This window comes from Pinus tabuliformis, chromosome 5_1, assembly GCF_031772625.1.
Source record: "Pinus tabuliformis cultivar Carrire ecotype Pingquan chromosome 5_1, CPIR1, whole genome shotgun sequence".
Taxonomy (NCBI): Eukaryota; Viridiplantae; Streptophyta; class Pinopsida; order Pinales; family Pinaceae; genus Pinus; species Pinus tabuliformis.
Genome location: NC_142305.1, coordinates 766,450,036 through 766,468,119, shown reverse-complemented (window position 1 = coordinate 766,468,119; position 18,084 = coordinate 766,450,036). Strand labels below are relative to the sequence as shown.

At 37.6% G+C, this 18,084-nt stretch overlaps 1 protein-coding gene across 3 annotated transcripts in view; it reads right to left on the bottom strand.

Annotated features, from left to right (window-relative positions):
• Positions 1-18,084, bottom strand: part of LOC149167180 (DNA (cytosine-5)-methyltransferase DRM2-like) — a 150,696-nt gene that overhangs the window by 125,747 nt on the left and 6,865 nt on the right. The window contains exons 1-4 of one of the 3 annotated variants that reach the window (XM_089432895.1): positions 11,450-12,266; positions 9,922-10,018; positions 9,738-9,784; positions 9,482-9,634 (exon numbers count right to left, since the gene is read on the bottom strand). In XM_089432895.1, the coding sequence (XP_089289021.1) occupies positions 9,482-9,634; positions 9,738-9,784; positions 9,922-10,018; positions 11,450-11,638 (486 nt within the window). In that variant the 5' untranslated portion in view covers positions 11,639-12,266. Of the gene's footprint in view, positions 1-9,481; positions 9,635-9,737; positions 9,785-9,921; positions 10,019-11,429; positions 12,267-18,084 lie in introns of those variants that run through there. The other 2 variants (XM_089432897.1, XM_089432896.1) reach the window with 2 other exon arrangements.

Here is an 18,084-nt window from a genome sequence, read left to right as displayed (position 1 = left end):
ATGTTGAACCAATTCGACAACCTCAGAGGAGAATGAATCCCAATTTAAAGGAAATTGTTAAAGAGAAACTACAAAAATTGTTGAATTTGAATTTCATTTATCCGATATCAGATATCCACTGGGTTTCACCATTGGTAATTGTTCCTAAAAATAATGGAAAATGGAGAGTATGCATTGACTATAGGGAATTGAATAAAGTCACTTTAAAAGATCATTTTCCACTTCCTTTCATAGATCAAGTTTTAGACACATTGGCAAGAAAGAAATATTTCTCATTCTTGGATGGTTTTAGTGAATATAACCAAATCCAAGTAGCTCCAAAAGATCAAGATAAAACCACTTTTATTTGTCCATGGGGAACATATGCCTACCGAGTACTTCCTTTTGGGTTATGTAATGCACCTGCGACATTCCAAATGGCAGTTTTTGCTATTTTCTCTGATCTAATTCACAATTGTTTAGAAGTTTATATGGATGATTTTACTGTCTATGGAAATTCCTTTGAAAAAGCTCTTAAAATTTTGGAAAAAATTCTCATTAGATTTAAGGAAAAAAATCTCTCATTAAGCCATGAAAAATGTTTTATGATGTTTACTAAAGGAATTGTTTTAAGAGACCATATTTCAGGGAATGGAATTAGAGTGGATACTTCTAAAGTAGAAATTAATTCTAAATTATCAATTCCAACTTGTCAAAGAGATGTTAGAAGTTTTCTTGGTTTTACTGGTTATTAGAAGATTCATAGAAAACTTTACAAAAATTGCTTCTCCACTTTTCAAATTGCTCACAAAAGATTGTGAATTCATTTGGAATTTTGATTGCCAAAAAGCTTTTGAAACATTGAAAGAAAGGATTTCTAAAGCACCCATTCTAAGAGGACCAAATTGGAAACTACATTTTCACATTTCAATTGATGCTTCAGATACAGCTTTAGGATTTGTATTAGGACAAAAGGATTTAACTCCTTATGCCATTTACTACACCAGTAAAAATTTGACTCCTACAGAGTTAAATTATACTGTAACAGAAAATGAGGTTTTAGTTGTTTTCCATGCCACTAATAAATTCAGACAACATCATTGGTTATGAAACCATTGTACATTCAGATCATTCTCCAAATAGGTATTTAATGAATAAACAAATCACTAATGGCAGAATTACAAGATGGTTATTATTGTCACAAGAATTCAATATTTCTATTTTGGATAGACTTGGAAAACAAAATACAATTGTTGACTTTCTATCTGGGATTCAAAATGACAATAATGATGTACCTGTAGAAGATAATTTTCCTAATGAAGTTATTTTTGCAGTATCTATTAAATCTCCTTGGTTTGCAGATATTGCTAATTATTTGGCATGGTAAAGGATCCCACCATAGTATTAAATCTTACGTTACGAGGTGGAGCAACAAGTCTCAGAAACCATAATATAGGTTCTAGAAACCTCAATGGAACAGTCTCATTCAAGGATGCAATAAAAGGAAATGCTTCCATTCTTGCAGATCAGATCCAAAATATGCCAAGACCTTACACAGTTGAACAAGCGGCAAAAGCACCAGCAATGGATGTTAAACCTCCAAAGGTAAAATTGCTTTTTGTTGATCTACGATCTATGGCATTAATTTGCAAATTTAATGGTTTTTGGTCGAGAACTGAAGATTTAAATTAGTGAATATATTCTTCTTGGACACCCAATTGTGAACTTTACTTATGTTCCAAGGGTTTATTCATAATTTAATTTTTGTTAGTTGTTGTAGCATCAGATGTGTTTTAGCCTTGAAGCTTTGTGGAGAGGCTAGAATACATGAGATATCCAAAACCCAAAAATTATTTCTAGAAATTTTGCCTAGAAATGACTTAATTAGATTATTAACCAGTTTTTAAATATTTCCTAAGTCTAAACTGTGAAAATCCCTAGACACGAAAGAACCCCTACTGCAGCAAATCTGAATCTACTTCACCTACTTGATTTTTAGATTACATTCATCAAGTTATTCTTCTAAATACTGAAACAAATTACTTCTGCAGCCTACAGTTAATTAAATATTAGACCTCATGAAACATAAAACAGAGCAAAGAACAAGATACATAGGACACACTTATTTTGGGACACAATAGTCCCCGGAAAAACCCAATGCGAGAAAACCAGTGCAGCAGTTTTGAGGGTTTATTATTATGCAAGAGAAATATCTAAATACAACTCTAGGATGCTCATCTAGAAATCCTTTACAGAGAAAATACTGGCGGAAAATCTGAGTGAGTTTTACCTCACTTCACCTGACAGAATTACGGCTAATCTAACCCAAGATTGGCTAACCCCGGCTATTTCTGTGCCAGCCCTGTGTCACCTTCTCTGCCCTCTGTGTCAGCTCTCCAAGTTGTTCCGACAGTTCGCCGCAGTTCTGACAGTTCCGAATTCTACGTGACAGGCAACTTTTCTGCGTCAGCTCTCCTGGCTACTGCGTTGCCTCTCTACAAGCTCTCTTCGCCTCTCTGTCAGTATTCTCCGGAAAGTCCTTCTCCTGGATTCCCACTGCCCCTCAGCTGTAAGATCTCCCCAATAAATTTTTCTCCTGAGAACTTCTCACCTCACTGCTCAGTACTGGATCTGCTCTTTCTGTTTCAAAATCAATGCTCTGATACCATGTGAAAAATCCTAGACTCGAAGGAACCCCTACTGCAGCAAATCTGAATCTATTTCACCTACTTGATTTTTAAATTACATTCATCAAGTTATTCTTCTGAATACTGAAGCAAATTACTTATACAGCCTACACTTAATTAAATATTTGATCTCATGAAACTAAAAATAGAGCAAAGAACAAGATACACAAGACACACTTATTTTTGGACACAATAGTCCCCGGAAAAACCCAATGCGGGAAAAACTGGTGTAGCAGTTCTGAGGGTTTATTATTATGGTGGAGAAATATCTTAATAAAACTCTAGGATGCTCATTTAGCAATCCTTTATAGAGAAAATACTGTCGAAAAATCCGAGTGAGCCTTACCTCACTTCACCCGGCAGAATTCCCCCTGATTCGGCACAAGACTGGCTAACCCCAACTATTTCTGCGTTGGCTCTATGTCAACCCTGTGTCACCTTCTCTGCCCTCTGCGTCATCTCTCTTGGTTGTTCCAATAGTTCCCAGCAGTTCTGGATTCTGCGTGACGAAAAACTTTTCTATGTCAACTCTCCTGGCTACTACGCTGCCTCTCTACAAGCTCTCTCCACTTCTCTATCAGTATTCTTTGAAAATTCCTTCTCCTGGATTCTCACTGCCCCTCAGTTGTAAGATCTCCCCAATCGATTTTCCTCCTAAGAACTTCTCACCTCAGAAAATCGATTTCCTCAATCTCTCTGTGTGTTTCCAAATGAACCCCAAGCCTCCATTTTATACTTTTCCTGTTGAGTCTTCAACAGCCGAGATTAAGTCTATAATCAACGGCTAAGATTAAAACATGACTTGATCCGCCTTCTAGATCATTCTCACCCATATTTTGATTAATACCCATTAATATTTTAATTTCCCTAAGTTTATACTTAGGAACCGCATTAAAAATATTAATTATTTTAATAAATACAATCCGAGTGGAATTTCAACAAACAGTTGCTGAGTTCTTTAAAACTCATGTACCTTAGTCTCTACTACACCAATTTTCTTGGCTAGAGCACATCCAATGCTACCAAAAAATAGCACTCCCTCTTAGCAAGGAGAGTGCTCTAGCAACAATGTCCACCTACATGCTGCTTTGTTTCTGAAGCACTTCCTTTCTACACTGCTATTGCCACCAACACTATGTTGTTGTTGCTACTGTATTGTTGCCCATGACATTGCCATTGTTGCATCTGTAATACAACTCCCTCTCAAATGTCGCATCTACTATGCTGCTAGCACTACCACTTCTAGCACTGCATTCATATTGCAACTCAGTTGCTGAGAGAAGCAACTGAAAAACATCCAAAATTAGTTGAACTTAATTGTTCAACATAATACAGTGAATGTTGGAATCTGACTACTGCTGATTCTGACCCTCTGAATCTTCTGCACTGCTGCTGACTCCTGCACTGTGCCAACTACACTGCAGCCAACCTTGCTCTACGTTGATGAGTCTCTAGTCCTCAGCTACTGCATTTGTCCTCCAAACACTCCACTGCATCCTCTGACACTAAGTCCATCCCACTAATGTTGAATCTTCGGCTCCCGTAGCAAGGAATGGATCTAAGAGGTGGACTCCTCAAGGATCCTGCCCATATGTAGTCCTCCCGACTACAACTCAATATCGCCCCATCTCCCACCTGGAGATGCGTGGGCACTCATGGAAAACTCATCCTCGTCAATCTTTGTTGAAGTAGCCTTAGGATCATGTTTCTCATCCTTGTCCTTTTTCTTCAAAGGACACTAGGATGCATAGTGGCCCATCTCGCCACAACTGAAACATTTCACCTTCGAAATGTCCTTCTTTCGCTTCGGCTTCTGTTGTCCCTTCGATGCTAGAGCTATGTTCTCCTCCTCCTCCTTCGTCTTTGTGCCACTCCCACTGCTGCCACTGAGGTTGACCTTCACTAGGTCCCTCCTTAACTCCTCCTATTGAAGAGTCGCCCACATCTCCTCCCATGAAGGTGGTTTTTCTTTGCGCAATATTCTTTGGACGAAAACTTGCCATTCATCCGAGACTCCATCCAGGGCTATCCTCACCATCGCAGTTGGCTAAGGAGTGGACCCCACTACAACAAGTTGGCCTCTAGTGTCCTAAAGACACTGAAGACAGAGGTTCACCCCTTCTCCTTTCTGCATCAAGGTCTGTTGCAACTTCTGCTTTAAATACATCTTCCGAGATTCGGAAGAGCCTTCATACAAAGAAGATAAGGCTTTCCACATCTCTCGGGTTGTATCCTTGCCCTACAAGTGTGAGACCACATGATCTCGAACTCCATCGAGAATAAGCCTCTTTGCCTTCCCCTGCTCAACTTTGTAGATCGTTGTCAGCGGGAATAGCTACAACACTATTGACGTAGGCCTCAAGATCATATTCCTCCAGAACAGCTAAGATTTTGGTCTTCCATATGACATAGTTGGAAGCACCTTCCAACCTGTTCTAATCTCTAAGCCCATGCGATGCCATCTCATCCAACTATCGAATTGACTCCTCTAGTCACTGTTTAGCATAGTTGTCCAGCAAGTGAGAAATTCGAACTTTCTAGCGGAAATTTCTCTAAGGAGAAAATTCCCCTTCTACGAGTCTTCGTTCTTTTCCAGCAAATTTCTACCCAGCAGAAACTGCTCCCTTCAAGCACTGCATTGAGGCTCTATGTCACTCTCTTTGCGTTTGCAAACTCACGAACTGGAAATTGTACCTCTTTGTTGTCTCACTCAGAGAAGATTTCCTCAGATCTACTTCCCGGCAAGGATTGTGCAATCCCTTCAAGGGGATTCGAATTGCTGCCAAGTGCAGCGTTCAGCCTCACTGCTCAGTACTGGATCTGCTCTTTCTGTTTCAAAATCAATGCTCTGATACCATGTGAAAATTCCTAGACTCGAAGGAACCCTTACTACAACAAATATGAATCTACTTCACCTACTTGATTTTTAAATTACATTCATCAAGTTATTCTTCTTAATACTGAAGCAAATTACATCTGCAACCTACACTTAATTAAATATTTGATCTCATGACACAGGAAACAAAGCAAACACCAAGATACATAGGACACTTATTTTTAGACACAATAATCCCCAGAAAAACCCAATGCGGGGAAACTAGTGCAGTAATTCTGAGGGTTATTATTATGCAGGAGAAATTTTTGAATACAACTCTAGGATGCTCATCTAGCAATCCTTTACAGAGAAAATACTGGCGGAAAATCTAAGTGAATTTTACCTCATTTCACCCGACAGAATGTCGACTGATCCGGCAAAACACCGGCTAACCTTGGCTATTTCTGCGTTAACCTTGCGTCACCTTCTCTGCCCTCTACGTCAACTCTCCCGGTTGTTCTGGATTCTACGTGACAAGCAAATTTTCTACGTCAACTCTCCCAGCTATTGCGCTGCCTTTCTGCAAGCTCTCTCCGTCTCTCTTTCAGTGTTCTTCAGAAATTCCTTCTCCCAGATTCTCACTACCCCTCAACTGCAAGATCTCCCCAAATCGATTTTCCCCCTGAAAACTTCTCACCTAAGAAAATTGATTTCCTCAATCTCTCTTTATGTTTCCAAATGAACCCCAAGCCTCCATTTTATACTTTCTTGTTGAGTCTTCAACGGCCAAGATTAAGTCTCTAATCAACGGCTAAGATTTAAACATGACTTCATCCGCCTCTAGATCATTCTCACCCATATTTTGATTAATACCCATTAATATTTTAATTTCCTTAAGTTTATACTTAGGAACCCCATTAAAAATATTAATTATTTTAATAAAATACAATTTGAGTGGAATTTCACCAAATGGTTTCTGGGTTCTTTAGAACTCATGTGCCTTAGCCTCTCCACCAATTTTCATGGCTAGAGCACATGCGGTGCTACCAAAGACTAACATAAACTTAGAGAATACGGTTAATTAATCAAAATTGATTAAGTTAAGGTGAGAATGATCTAGAAACTCACACAGATCGACTTCAAGATAATCTTAGCCATCGATTAAGATTTAATCTTGGTCGTTGGAGTCCCAACAGAGGATTATAAGAAGAAGTCGATGGGCACTTGGAGAAGTGACTTGAGCGGTTTGATTTCCTGGCAGATCGATTGTCTGAGTAGCAACAGTCAGTTGCCGAAGAGAGAGCTACAGCTCGAAGCCGTGAGAGAAGGGCAGAGACAGTGAAGCCGGAGGAAGTTTTCCAAACCCAGTGAGTGCATTTGCATAGAGGCAAAAGAGCCATAGTGAGGCTAACGTAGTATCCTCTAAAGGCAATTTCGAATTTGCTGGTGCAAGTAGAGTTTCAGTGCCAGAAGCTGGACAGAGGTTTCGGAAAGGAGAGACATTTTCCCAGACAGCAACAGACCAGATGGCTTGAGGAGAAGCTAGTTCAAACTTAGTGCAGAAGGGACTACGCTAGGGTGACGCAGTAGCTGCGTAGAGCCAGTTTGTATGCCTCAATTTGAGCTGAGATTAGAGCCCGTATTTGCCTATGGAGTGAGGAAATTTCCTCACTAAATTTTTCTTGCCAGTGTTTCTCTGTAGGATTGCCAATTTCGGCATCTGGTTGTACTCATATTATTTCACTACTGCTTAATATTAAAACCCTCAACTGCTACATCGGTTTTCCCAAGTTGGGTTTTTCTAGGGACATCTGTCCAAAAAATAACTGTGTTATTTTGCATCTGTGTGCTAACATTTCGTCTAGCGTTTATTCTTCCGCAATTTTATTTGTGTAGGTTGCAGTGTGAATTATTCAATATTTGTTGTAGGAAACAATAAATAAATTGTTAAATTAAAATAACAATTGGGAGAATAATTTCGAGTCGCTGCAATAGGATTCTGGTTGTGTAATTTTCACAAATTTGACACATAGAAAGCTAGGGAACAAGTCCTAAACGATGGGCCATGGTTTTGGGGTAGAGTTGGGCTCTTTATTACCCCATGGTTCCCAAAATTTGATTCTACAAGCATGGTGGTCACTACAATGTCGGTTTGGTTGAGATTACCAAATCTCCCTCTCCCTTTTTGGCACCATCGATATTGGAAATACTCTTGGAAAATTCAGAAAAATGGACACTCACAAAACAGAAAAAAGGTCCCCCTTACATTTGCCACAATTTGTGTGGAGATAGACATTAATAAAGTTAATTTGTGTGGAGATAGACCTTAGTAAAGTTATATTTGATCATATCCATCTAAAACATGAAAACTTTCAATGGACCCAAGTTCTAGATTATGAGAATATGGCATTTAGATGTTGAATCTACTTCCAAACAAGACCCCTGCAAAACACATGCCCACTAGCAAAAAAGAAAAAGAGGCAAGCCCGTAAGCCAAATAGATGGAAGATACCTGACAATTCTAAGGATGAAAAAGAAGAGCTCATGGAAAATACTCCAAATATGGATGCCCTGGCATAACATGGTAGCCAAGTAGATGAAGGAGCTAGGGGCCAGTCACGAATCGTGACCCATATCCCAACAGGTACAGAATTAGTAGAAATCAAAGCACCAGAGCAACAAAAAAAAGATACACTCATTGATAAGGGATTGGGGGATATCAAAAGAACCCATGTATCTGAGAGTTTTGATTCAAACAAAGAAGTCCCTATGCAAGAAGTTGGAAATCAATTGGCAATAGTAACAGCCAGTCCGAACCATGGGGTTTGGCAAAAAGTTTAAAAAATAAAAGCAAAAAGGAGAAGTTAAGTGATTATTACCACACTTAGCCCCCAGAAAAATTATGTATTTTTTTTCAATTTTTTCTTTATTGTGCATCAGCCAAAAGGTTAACATGAACAAATGCCTAATGGCATCTACAAAATGTAATTTTGTTCCTTGTTTACAGGTTGAAAAAATTTACAATTTTTTCCAAGGAAAAAAAATCACTGCTGGGATTTTAACACGTAATAAAATAAATAGCGCAAGCAAATTAAGTCACACACCAATCTCACACATGCATAAAAAGATTTTTTTTCCCTTTAAATCAGTTATTCATTCAAATAGCTTAAGAACTTACAAGGAATCCCTTCCTCAGATAATGACCCTCTGAGGAAAATAATACATACAACAAGAACCTAGAAATAATCCAGTTGATCAAACCCTTGATATGTCCTTCAATCTGCTAGCTAATTTGGATCTTTCCCTTGCTGCCCCTTGTACTCTTTCTCGTACTCTGCACTCTTGAATGGAAGTCCCTCTCCACCCAATCATTGAAATCTCATTCTCACTGTCTTGTGCTCAAAGATGTCTCTTCTCACTTAGCCTAGCCCTCCATTTATAAGTTTAAGCTATTGACAGAATCCACAACCCTATTCTCCAAAGTGATTGATGGTTGAGACTAGATCTCAACATCACTTGAGATCAACAGCTGAGATTCATCTAATTCACTAGTGCAAATAACGTTTGCATTTCATTAGATTGACTCACATTATCTTATAAAAGTCAATTACTTAAATATTAAAGTAATTGCTAAGGTTAAGAGCGAATTAGGCAACTTCCACATGGCTAGACACTTACACCTATACAGCTGCCTAAGCTACAAACAGTCAACCACAACAAGAAAGCTTTAACTTTGAGATTTGGTTGGATACTGTTTGGAATGAAATAGCTTTAAAACTAGGACATTGGCAGTGCACTTTGAGTAGGAAAATAAACCACAAACATTAGGTCTACAGGAGCATAAAATTTCTTTTAACATAAAGGCCAATAAGTGGTCATCAAAAACCATACACTAGATAACAGAATATTATAGGAGGGCAGAGACACCAAATCTGTTATTCCAATTCTGAAAAAATAGCCACATGTGTGATTCCAATCTACATAAGATTCTTATGATTACCTTGGAAAATTGACTTGAAGCAATATGTTCCTGATTGTTTACTTGGGTTTTCCCAAAATTGTATGTATCATCGCACTCTGATCCCTCTGGATCAGGAAATGAATCCCTCTGACTTGAATCCAGGTCACTTGAACCAGACAAATAATTAGCAGCCTGTAAAAATTTAACAGCAATAGCTATCACATCCAAAAAATATAGTTCTATTCAGTAATTTGTAAAATTACAAGTGGGAAAGAATGTAAATGGATTAACTCACTTGATAAGCCAGTACATAATCTAGTATGTCTGCTTCATTCTCTGTTCCTAAAACAATGAGAAAAAGAGAATAGTACATTTGGAAATTTAACCATTAGGGAAAGCCTCAGTGAATGCACAAATACATTTGAACTGAACTTAATTATAAACCATTTTGAATAACCAGTCAAGGAATGCACTCATACCATGTATCCTAATAGCTTTTTCAACTAAGGCAGAAGCATATCCCATATCCACAAACCTACTCTTAGTGCTACTCCAGGATGTGCTAGATGAGCTTGCCTGTAAATAAGGAATGAAATAAAACGTATAAGAAATCAGAATAATTATTTGAATTTTGGTATTTGTCTCATTAATTAGAAAAAAATCAGTCTTTCAAAAATAACAAAAATCTAGATGCTGACCAAACGTCCTTTGAATAGGCTACTCAAAATGTTAATCACATGGTGTCACCATGGATGAATTTGTTCAAAAACTAACTGCAAAATGATGCAGTTTCACAAATACCAAAAAATAAGTTACCATTTTAAGTGAAAATCGACAAGACATTAAGGAGCACTAATTTATTGTCATTGAAATTACAAAGCTGAGCATATGTTGAGATGGTTGAGCATATCATCCAAGTTGGGGAAAACCCATTTTTCAAACAAGAGAAAAGAAGAGTCAAACACAGAAATTTCTCCTTTCCAAAGATATATTTGAATGGGATAGGTTTAAGCCACTAAAGAAAAAGCAACATAAAATGAAGAGAAACAGGAGTTTAGCATATCCTTCAAGTTGAGGGGAATCCTCTATACCATGTGATCAAACAGGAGAACAGAACAGTCAAACAAAAGAATATCTCAAGTCAAAACAGTCAAGGTATCCTTCCATGTCGATAAGCTAATGCCTGTGCAGAAAAAGTAGATTTATTACTTTGCAGGTTTCCTTGAAAATGACACACCTACCTGTTGATCCCAAATTGTGAATTTGGAGCAACATGGTGTTTCAAGTCATCCTTCAATAGAAGTAGCAGGAGCAGAGAGTTTTCCCCTCTGCCAATTTCAATGATGCAACCAGGTTGCCCTTTAGCATATACTTCATGCACCTGGTTATCACCAACCTGACCCAGTTATCCCACTTCCAGGAGTGAGTCAACTCATCCTGATGACTTTTCAGACTGTCGTAGTGATTATTTCAGCGACATTGTTCTGTTTTGGTTAGTTTCACCTCTATTGGGGTAAGTTGGATTGCCCAGTGGGACCCACACCAGTTTATTGGATTTTCAGAGTTTTTTCCCAAGCATGGGTCAATCCACCCTAAATAATTGTCATAGTCCTGGCAGTCAGTGTAGTTGGTAGCACCTTGCTGATGGGAATTTTTTACTCAATTTGGCCCATTTGTATGCATCTCAGTGTTATGTATTTACTATAAATTAAAAAGGGTTACTTTTTAAACGAGAACTGGTAGATAATTTGCATATTGCACAAACGGCTGAGACTTTTGTCAATTAGCATCAGTACAGAGAGATTACAGAAGGCCATAAATCCTGGAGCCTAAAGGCTGTACATAACTGTTATGCAAACTGGCAGTGGTAAAAGTCAGCCAGTAGGTAGACAAAACAAGTACAAAAAACCTTAGTGTAGATTTTACATAAGGACCCAGAAATCTATAAAACTCTAAAAAACATTAACTGGAGGGGGAGTGGGGGTACATCATTGTCTTCAGCTGTACCTGCAGGCTCCATTGAAGAGAGTCCTGCACTGGTTCATTTAAGTCTGGGAGGCCAGACTGATCATCTTCTTCAGCTTGATTTGCAGCTAGAATTGCTTGAATAACAGAGGGACTTACTGAGTTAATGATGGAATGGAGAGTTGTGCATTCAGTTTCCAATTTACTGACTTGCCTCTTAAGCCTGACCATGATGTCCAGTACAATGTCTTTGCAGAGTATCCATGTCCATACAGCTAACACGTGAAGGAATGGAGAGAAGCTCTATTCTCCTCAATTTTGGTGTCCTATTGACACATGAGAGCCCGCAATGGCTCACTGGTGCCCATGAGAGCTCTCAGAGATGGTCCATGCCTCGAGGAATTTAGGCTGTAGATGAGAGTGAACAGAGACAGAGCACCAGTCACAAAGAGTTACAAGGGGGAGGCTGAAGGGTTCCCCCGGAAACAAACCCAGGGTTCAATCTTCTCTAGGATAGGATACCACAGAAGCACAGTGAACCAACCAGAAGGTGGGGGAAAATAGACCTCAAGCCTCTGTTCAGCCCCAATTCAAAAAGCCACCTTTGAGGCTAAGTTACCGGAAACGCCTTAAGAATTTGCTGGAAACGCGGATCCCTGTTTCCGAAACAGAAACAGATACGATCATTTTCCGAGGACCGAAACGCTGTAAAAATGTTTTTGTGCCATTTCAAAAAATCGGAAACTTCAGATTTGGAATTGGATATGTTTCCAAGGGTTTTTAAATTTTTTGGATCCATTTCCTGAAATTTAGAAACAGATCCATGAAAATCATGATCAGAATCCACCCTTAAAATGTTAAAGAGAGTGAAAATTTGTATAGCCATAAATAAATAATAAAAATGAAGAAATCAGATTTGCAAATAAACTCACTATAAACACAGTCTCATAACGTCTCTTCTAAATCTTTAGAAACAACACTCCATATATTTATCAAGGATTCTTACCACTCAGAAAAAGATAGATGTTCAAAACTACAAACAGAAGGTTTTGATGAATGTCTTCGTACAGAGATTTATTTGAGCGATTAATTTTCAGTTTGGTTAAGGTTTTGTTAATTGTCATTGATTTTGCTCTTGATAACATAAATCCCTCCAATATAACAAATCTTCTCTAGCCAATCTTTTTCCTGCATATAGTCAAGAGACCAAGCTGACGTCAAGAAGATTGAAATGTTCAAATAGGTCTTGACAGAATATCCCAATGGTCCCATAGGCCTTTTAATTGCCATGCAAGGAAGATAGATACCATCTGCCATGCATGACATGTTCTTTGAAGGAGTTGGACCCGAAAGCACAAAGGCTGTAACATTTCTGATTACATTACTAATAATGATGATAATATGTTGAATGTTATAATAATCACTAATGACCTTCCTAAAAATGTACGCATCACTCAACCAAAATCTTGACTTGACATGCTATGCTTTTTCTATCTTATGTTAATGCTTAGAGGGTGATATTAATGACAAAGATCCCTATACAGATACAAAGGTAATGACAAAGATACCTCTGGATATTAATGCTTAGAGGGTGATATTAATGACAAAGATCCTGATTTTCCAACAAGACTAAAAAATTAGACATTTCTCGTGGTGGCAAAAGGCCCAAGCATAAGAAATAGATAATAGATTTACTTCTCTTTTCTAGTTTCTAGTAGCTTTTATAACTATTGACTCTTTCATATTTATTATGATATTTATTTAAACAATATATGACAATTTAAGTTTGAAGTTGGCAATTATAACTCATTAGTAATGAATTATGAATATGATGCTTCATGAAAGTTGAAAGTTGTTTCATTTCATTTCATTTTATAACATTTCATTTCATGTTAGATATTATTTGTTGTAATGGTTACACTTAGCTTACAAGTACAACTTTGGTGATCAATGATGATAAATGTTATATATTGAATTTTGAAAGCTTGAAACTTTAAGATTGATGAATCATAAGACTCAATATGTTGTATGTTACTATGTTACTAACTTGTGGACGTTGTTGATGAAGATTATAACTTCTAGATGATTGTTGTTATATGGTTCAATCTATGTTTTTTTATATCTAATTCATTATTCTACATGGTTTTTTTGACATGTATGTATCAAAATATAACAAATATAAAAATATATATATTATATAAAAAACGCTCCGGGATTCGCTCCCAAACCAGGAGCTTCAGAAAATGTCGCTCCCACTCCCATTTTCGCTCCCGCTCCCCACTTTCGCTTCCGCTCCCAAGTAACACTGATCCATACTGTCTCCCATTGATTCATTGGCAACTTTCAAAATTTAAGCAACTTGCCTATGGGTGATTAATAGCTGAGTTGCAATTTGTGGGAATGAGACACAGTTGTAAAATCACTTTGAAAAGGTAATATTTCACAATTTCATTTAGGAAAAATTGTAAGCATTGGAACTGGGGAATACTCAGTAGGGGGCTCATTGCGGACAAGTTTGTTCCAAGACGTATGTAAGCAAAACATACCTCAAACAACACCTCAATTGATCACATTCGTTGAGTGGGCATAATGGTTAAGAACATATGTTTTCTCCTTTGGAGGTCACAGTTTCAAATTCAAAAAAAGTAAGGAATGTACACGTGCTTAATCTAAGCAGTCAAAACACTCCAGGGGGATTTCATATGCCAATTTAGCATGTGGATAGACTATGACCTTAAATTAGATTATTATTATTAATTATAAACATCGTTAAGTGAGTGGTGCATTAGGCAACCAAACTCCCTTGGTGGAGTCCTTCCCACTTCCCTAAACTGCATACAGTCCTCTACTTTGGTCTTGCCTATTTTTAACTTGCTCGTATACTACTCTGTGAACACTAGGTGACACGAGATAAAAGATGTTAATATTGCTTGGGACTTAACTTCATAATTGTGTGATCGACCTTTTCCTGCTTGATTAAAAGATAAAATATGAAAGACAATTAAATTGAGTTCCAAAAAAGACTTTCATCAGTCCTCACACTACACACTATACACTAAACATATACTTGATGAAATTTGCTGGTTTCCTGAAAGATGTGCGTTACTATCAATTCCGAAACATTGTGAAGATTAATTCATAAAGGAGTTTTGACTTTCACACACTAAGTGCGTGGTTCACCATGTACACTTTACAAACGTTTAGAATTTTTTACCCATTCGCTTTATTTGTAGAATTCTTTACCCTCATCACTGAATGAATACTTTCTTCCTTAAGCTGTTAGTAGGACAAAGAGGATTATACCTATTTCAGGCAGTTCTAAGTAAGATTGGACACAAATTCTTTTGCCTCTCCTATCTTTCCCAAAACACCACTTTGAAATCAAGTCCATTCAAATCAAGGGTATCTTTCGTTTCTCTTGCAACTTAAACTACCAAAGAGATTGTACCCAGTTTTGAAACTTAGTTTTGTCGCTATGCAGTGTTGATCTTCCATTGCAACAAATTTACTCTATAACACCCTCTTTTTGGCAATTTCATTGAGGTCAAAGCTAGAATCTTTCGTTTCCCTTTTTAGTTCCTTATCTATAGGTTGTTTAGGGGTCACTTTGTTATCCTTTTCTTTGTTTACTTTTGCTCTTCTTGTTTTTCCAATTTTGTCACCACCACTTCGATGGAGACATCTTCCCCTGAAGTTCCAGTTTGAATCTTGTTCTATTAATGTTCTTTATTTCCCCCTTTGAAATAGTTGTCAACACTCTTACCTTCTAGACCTGCAGTTCAAAGATACTCAAGTCCAGTATAAAGATGCAAACCTAGGGCAACTTGGAAATTTCACTCACTGTCACCTTAGTGAAATTTCCCTTCTTTAGGCTTGCTCTCCTCCAGCACAAGGGAGGATTCCTATTTGATTTGTCAAAATCTGTCCTTATTCACAATGAAATTTCCAGATTTGACAAACCAGAAACTCCTCTTATTCACTGAATGTTAGCAGCTACTTAGTGCCTTATCTAAGGACTGATGGAGCTGGAAGCAAGAAAATATGCTTGGAACCTTAATTTAAATGTTTGACATATTCAGCAAACATGCTAAACAGCAGTATTCAACAATTAAAATATATCTGAAATAGCAATTACAACAGAATGTAAATGCTCAAAATAAGACATCAACACCACCATCACTCCTTTACGTGACTTTATGACATAAAATAATACATTGGCAGGGTTATCCCCTGACTTTCTAGAATAACTAGAGGATTCTTTTTACTTGTGACTTTCATCACAATCAGCAGTTCCACAGATGAGATCTATGGTTATCCATGGACATTTGCCAAAGATACTCCTTACATTTGCTCAAATGACTCTCATGATGATAGGTGACGGAGATTGCACCATGCATTGCTATATTTTATGTTTTGTTTGTATTGGATGATATTGTTCTCTATGTTTGTCATGGCTGTCATGATCATTGGTGTGATATGATAATGGCTCATAACACTCTAAAATATTGTCTCCTACTAGGTTGTACTATGGTGGGTTCATAGTTTTCTAATAGACAAGTGTGTTGCTTTTGAGTCAAATGAACCACTAACAACCTAGGTGGGTGTTCCATGTAATTTTCCTATCACCCATAGCCAATTCCATGCACATTCATCATATTTCCACTCATGGTTGGCTTGTCATGTCATTCATCAAGGTATATACTTATCGTCACACAGAGGAAAGCCTCTTCTTAAGAGCTATAAGCTTGAGGTTAAATGCAGCTAATATAATAAAGCTTGAGCCATGCCACCATGAAAAAATCCCAATGCCCCAAGTCCCATGCTTAACAATGAGTAACTAAAGAAAGGGACCAATCAAATAAAGAAAAGGGCAAGAAAGGGGAAGTCAGATAAAGAGGGTCAAGGAATGGTAAGGGCAAGAAAGGGGAAGTCAGATAAAGATGGCTCAAGGAATGGTAACTCAATGCTAGGCATATCCTCTCTTTAAAGGCACTTGTGTGGATGAATATCTTAAAAATACCTTGTCTAGCTATGAGAGTCAACTCATCAAGTTTCCTTCCCTTAACATCACATCCACTTCATCACCCACACCTAACTTAGTGCTCTAGGAAATGCATCGTGTCTTAAGATATGGGACACGGGCCCTGTTTGGAAGTGTCCTGTTACTTAGAGTTGTTCTAACTTCTAAGTCCCAAACCAAAATTTAAGCTAAAGGTAATAACTGAAAGTCACTACTCTCTATTGTCCAGACCTGTTGGATTGTTCAAAACTCATGCACAGATTAGAAAGATATGCAGTGGAAGACTTTGAAGAATGATAACCACGATTTGCTGTGGCTTGTGAGCAGTGTCAAAGATACAAAGTGCAAACAATTATGAGACCAGGTTTACTTCAGCCATCACCCATCCCCAGTGAGAAATGGGAATCTACCAGCATGGACTTCACCATAGCTCTCCCTAAAGTAAGCGTTAAGGATTACATCTTTGTGGTTGTTAACCAATTAGCTAAGTATGTTCACTTTATCCCTACTGATACCACCAATTAGCTAAGTATGTTCCCTTTATCCCTACTGATACCACTTACAAATCCCATCAACTGGCAATTGTTTTATGGAAAATATTTATTAGTTGCATGGACTACCTACAAGTCAAAACATTCGTGAGTGATAGGGATCTAAAATTCACAAGTAATTTTTGGAGGGAACTTTTTGAGTTAACTGGCACTTTGTCATTCAGTAGCAGCTACCAAACTACCACCCTCAGATTGATGGGCAAACAAAGATGGTCAATCAAAAGAGGGTTATATACAGAATTATGTGCATAATTTACAGGTTGCATGGCTTTAAAGCAGTGAAACATGAGTCTCATCACTCATGATTCCAACTCTGCTCGGCCCTCAAATGATCCAATTCAACTCTGGTTGAGTCAAACTCGCTTTGACCGAGTTTGACTCTTGGTCAACGCAGTTTTGACTTGTAACTCACCGATTCAACGCAAGTTTCAGCCCTCGACTCGGCGAGCACGGGTTTTAACTTTTCGGGTTGCCGCATTGTTCACCACGTGGTTTAGTTAGGTTAAAAATTCAACGCCAGTCTGTAACTCACTTCTCACCGCTCAGGCCCACAACTCATACGCCGAGAAGGTAATAGAGCCGTAGTTTCAGTGTCAGTTTATTCTATGTAATAGAGGCGTAGAATAATACAGGCATAGTTTAGATATGGCTTTATTGAATATTAATGAAAAATGATTATTTTTTAATTCAATATATGTGTATATCTTTATTTATTTAATTTACAGATTTAATTGCTGATTCCAAATCTGGTAACATGATTTAAAGGTTGAGGTTGTATTGAAAAGAGAATTTGGTATCATCTATCAAGTGTCAATCGGAATAACTCCTCCATTCAGGGCTTTCTATGGATATTGCTCATGATATTTTGGACATCTATTGATATTATGCATTGTTTAGACATAGCTTTATTGAATATTAATGAAAAATAATTATTTTTTAATTCAATATATATGTATATCTTTATTTATTGAATTTACCATTTTTCCCGGTCCGTTTAAAACACTCTTTTGCCTCGCCAATTTATTGCTAATTCCAAGTCTGGTAACATTGATTTAAAGATTGTACTGAGAAGAGAATTGGTACCATCCATCAAGTGTCAATCGGAA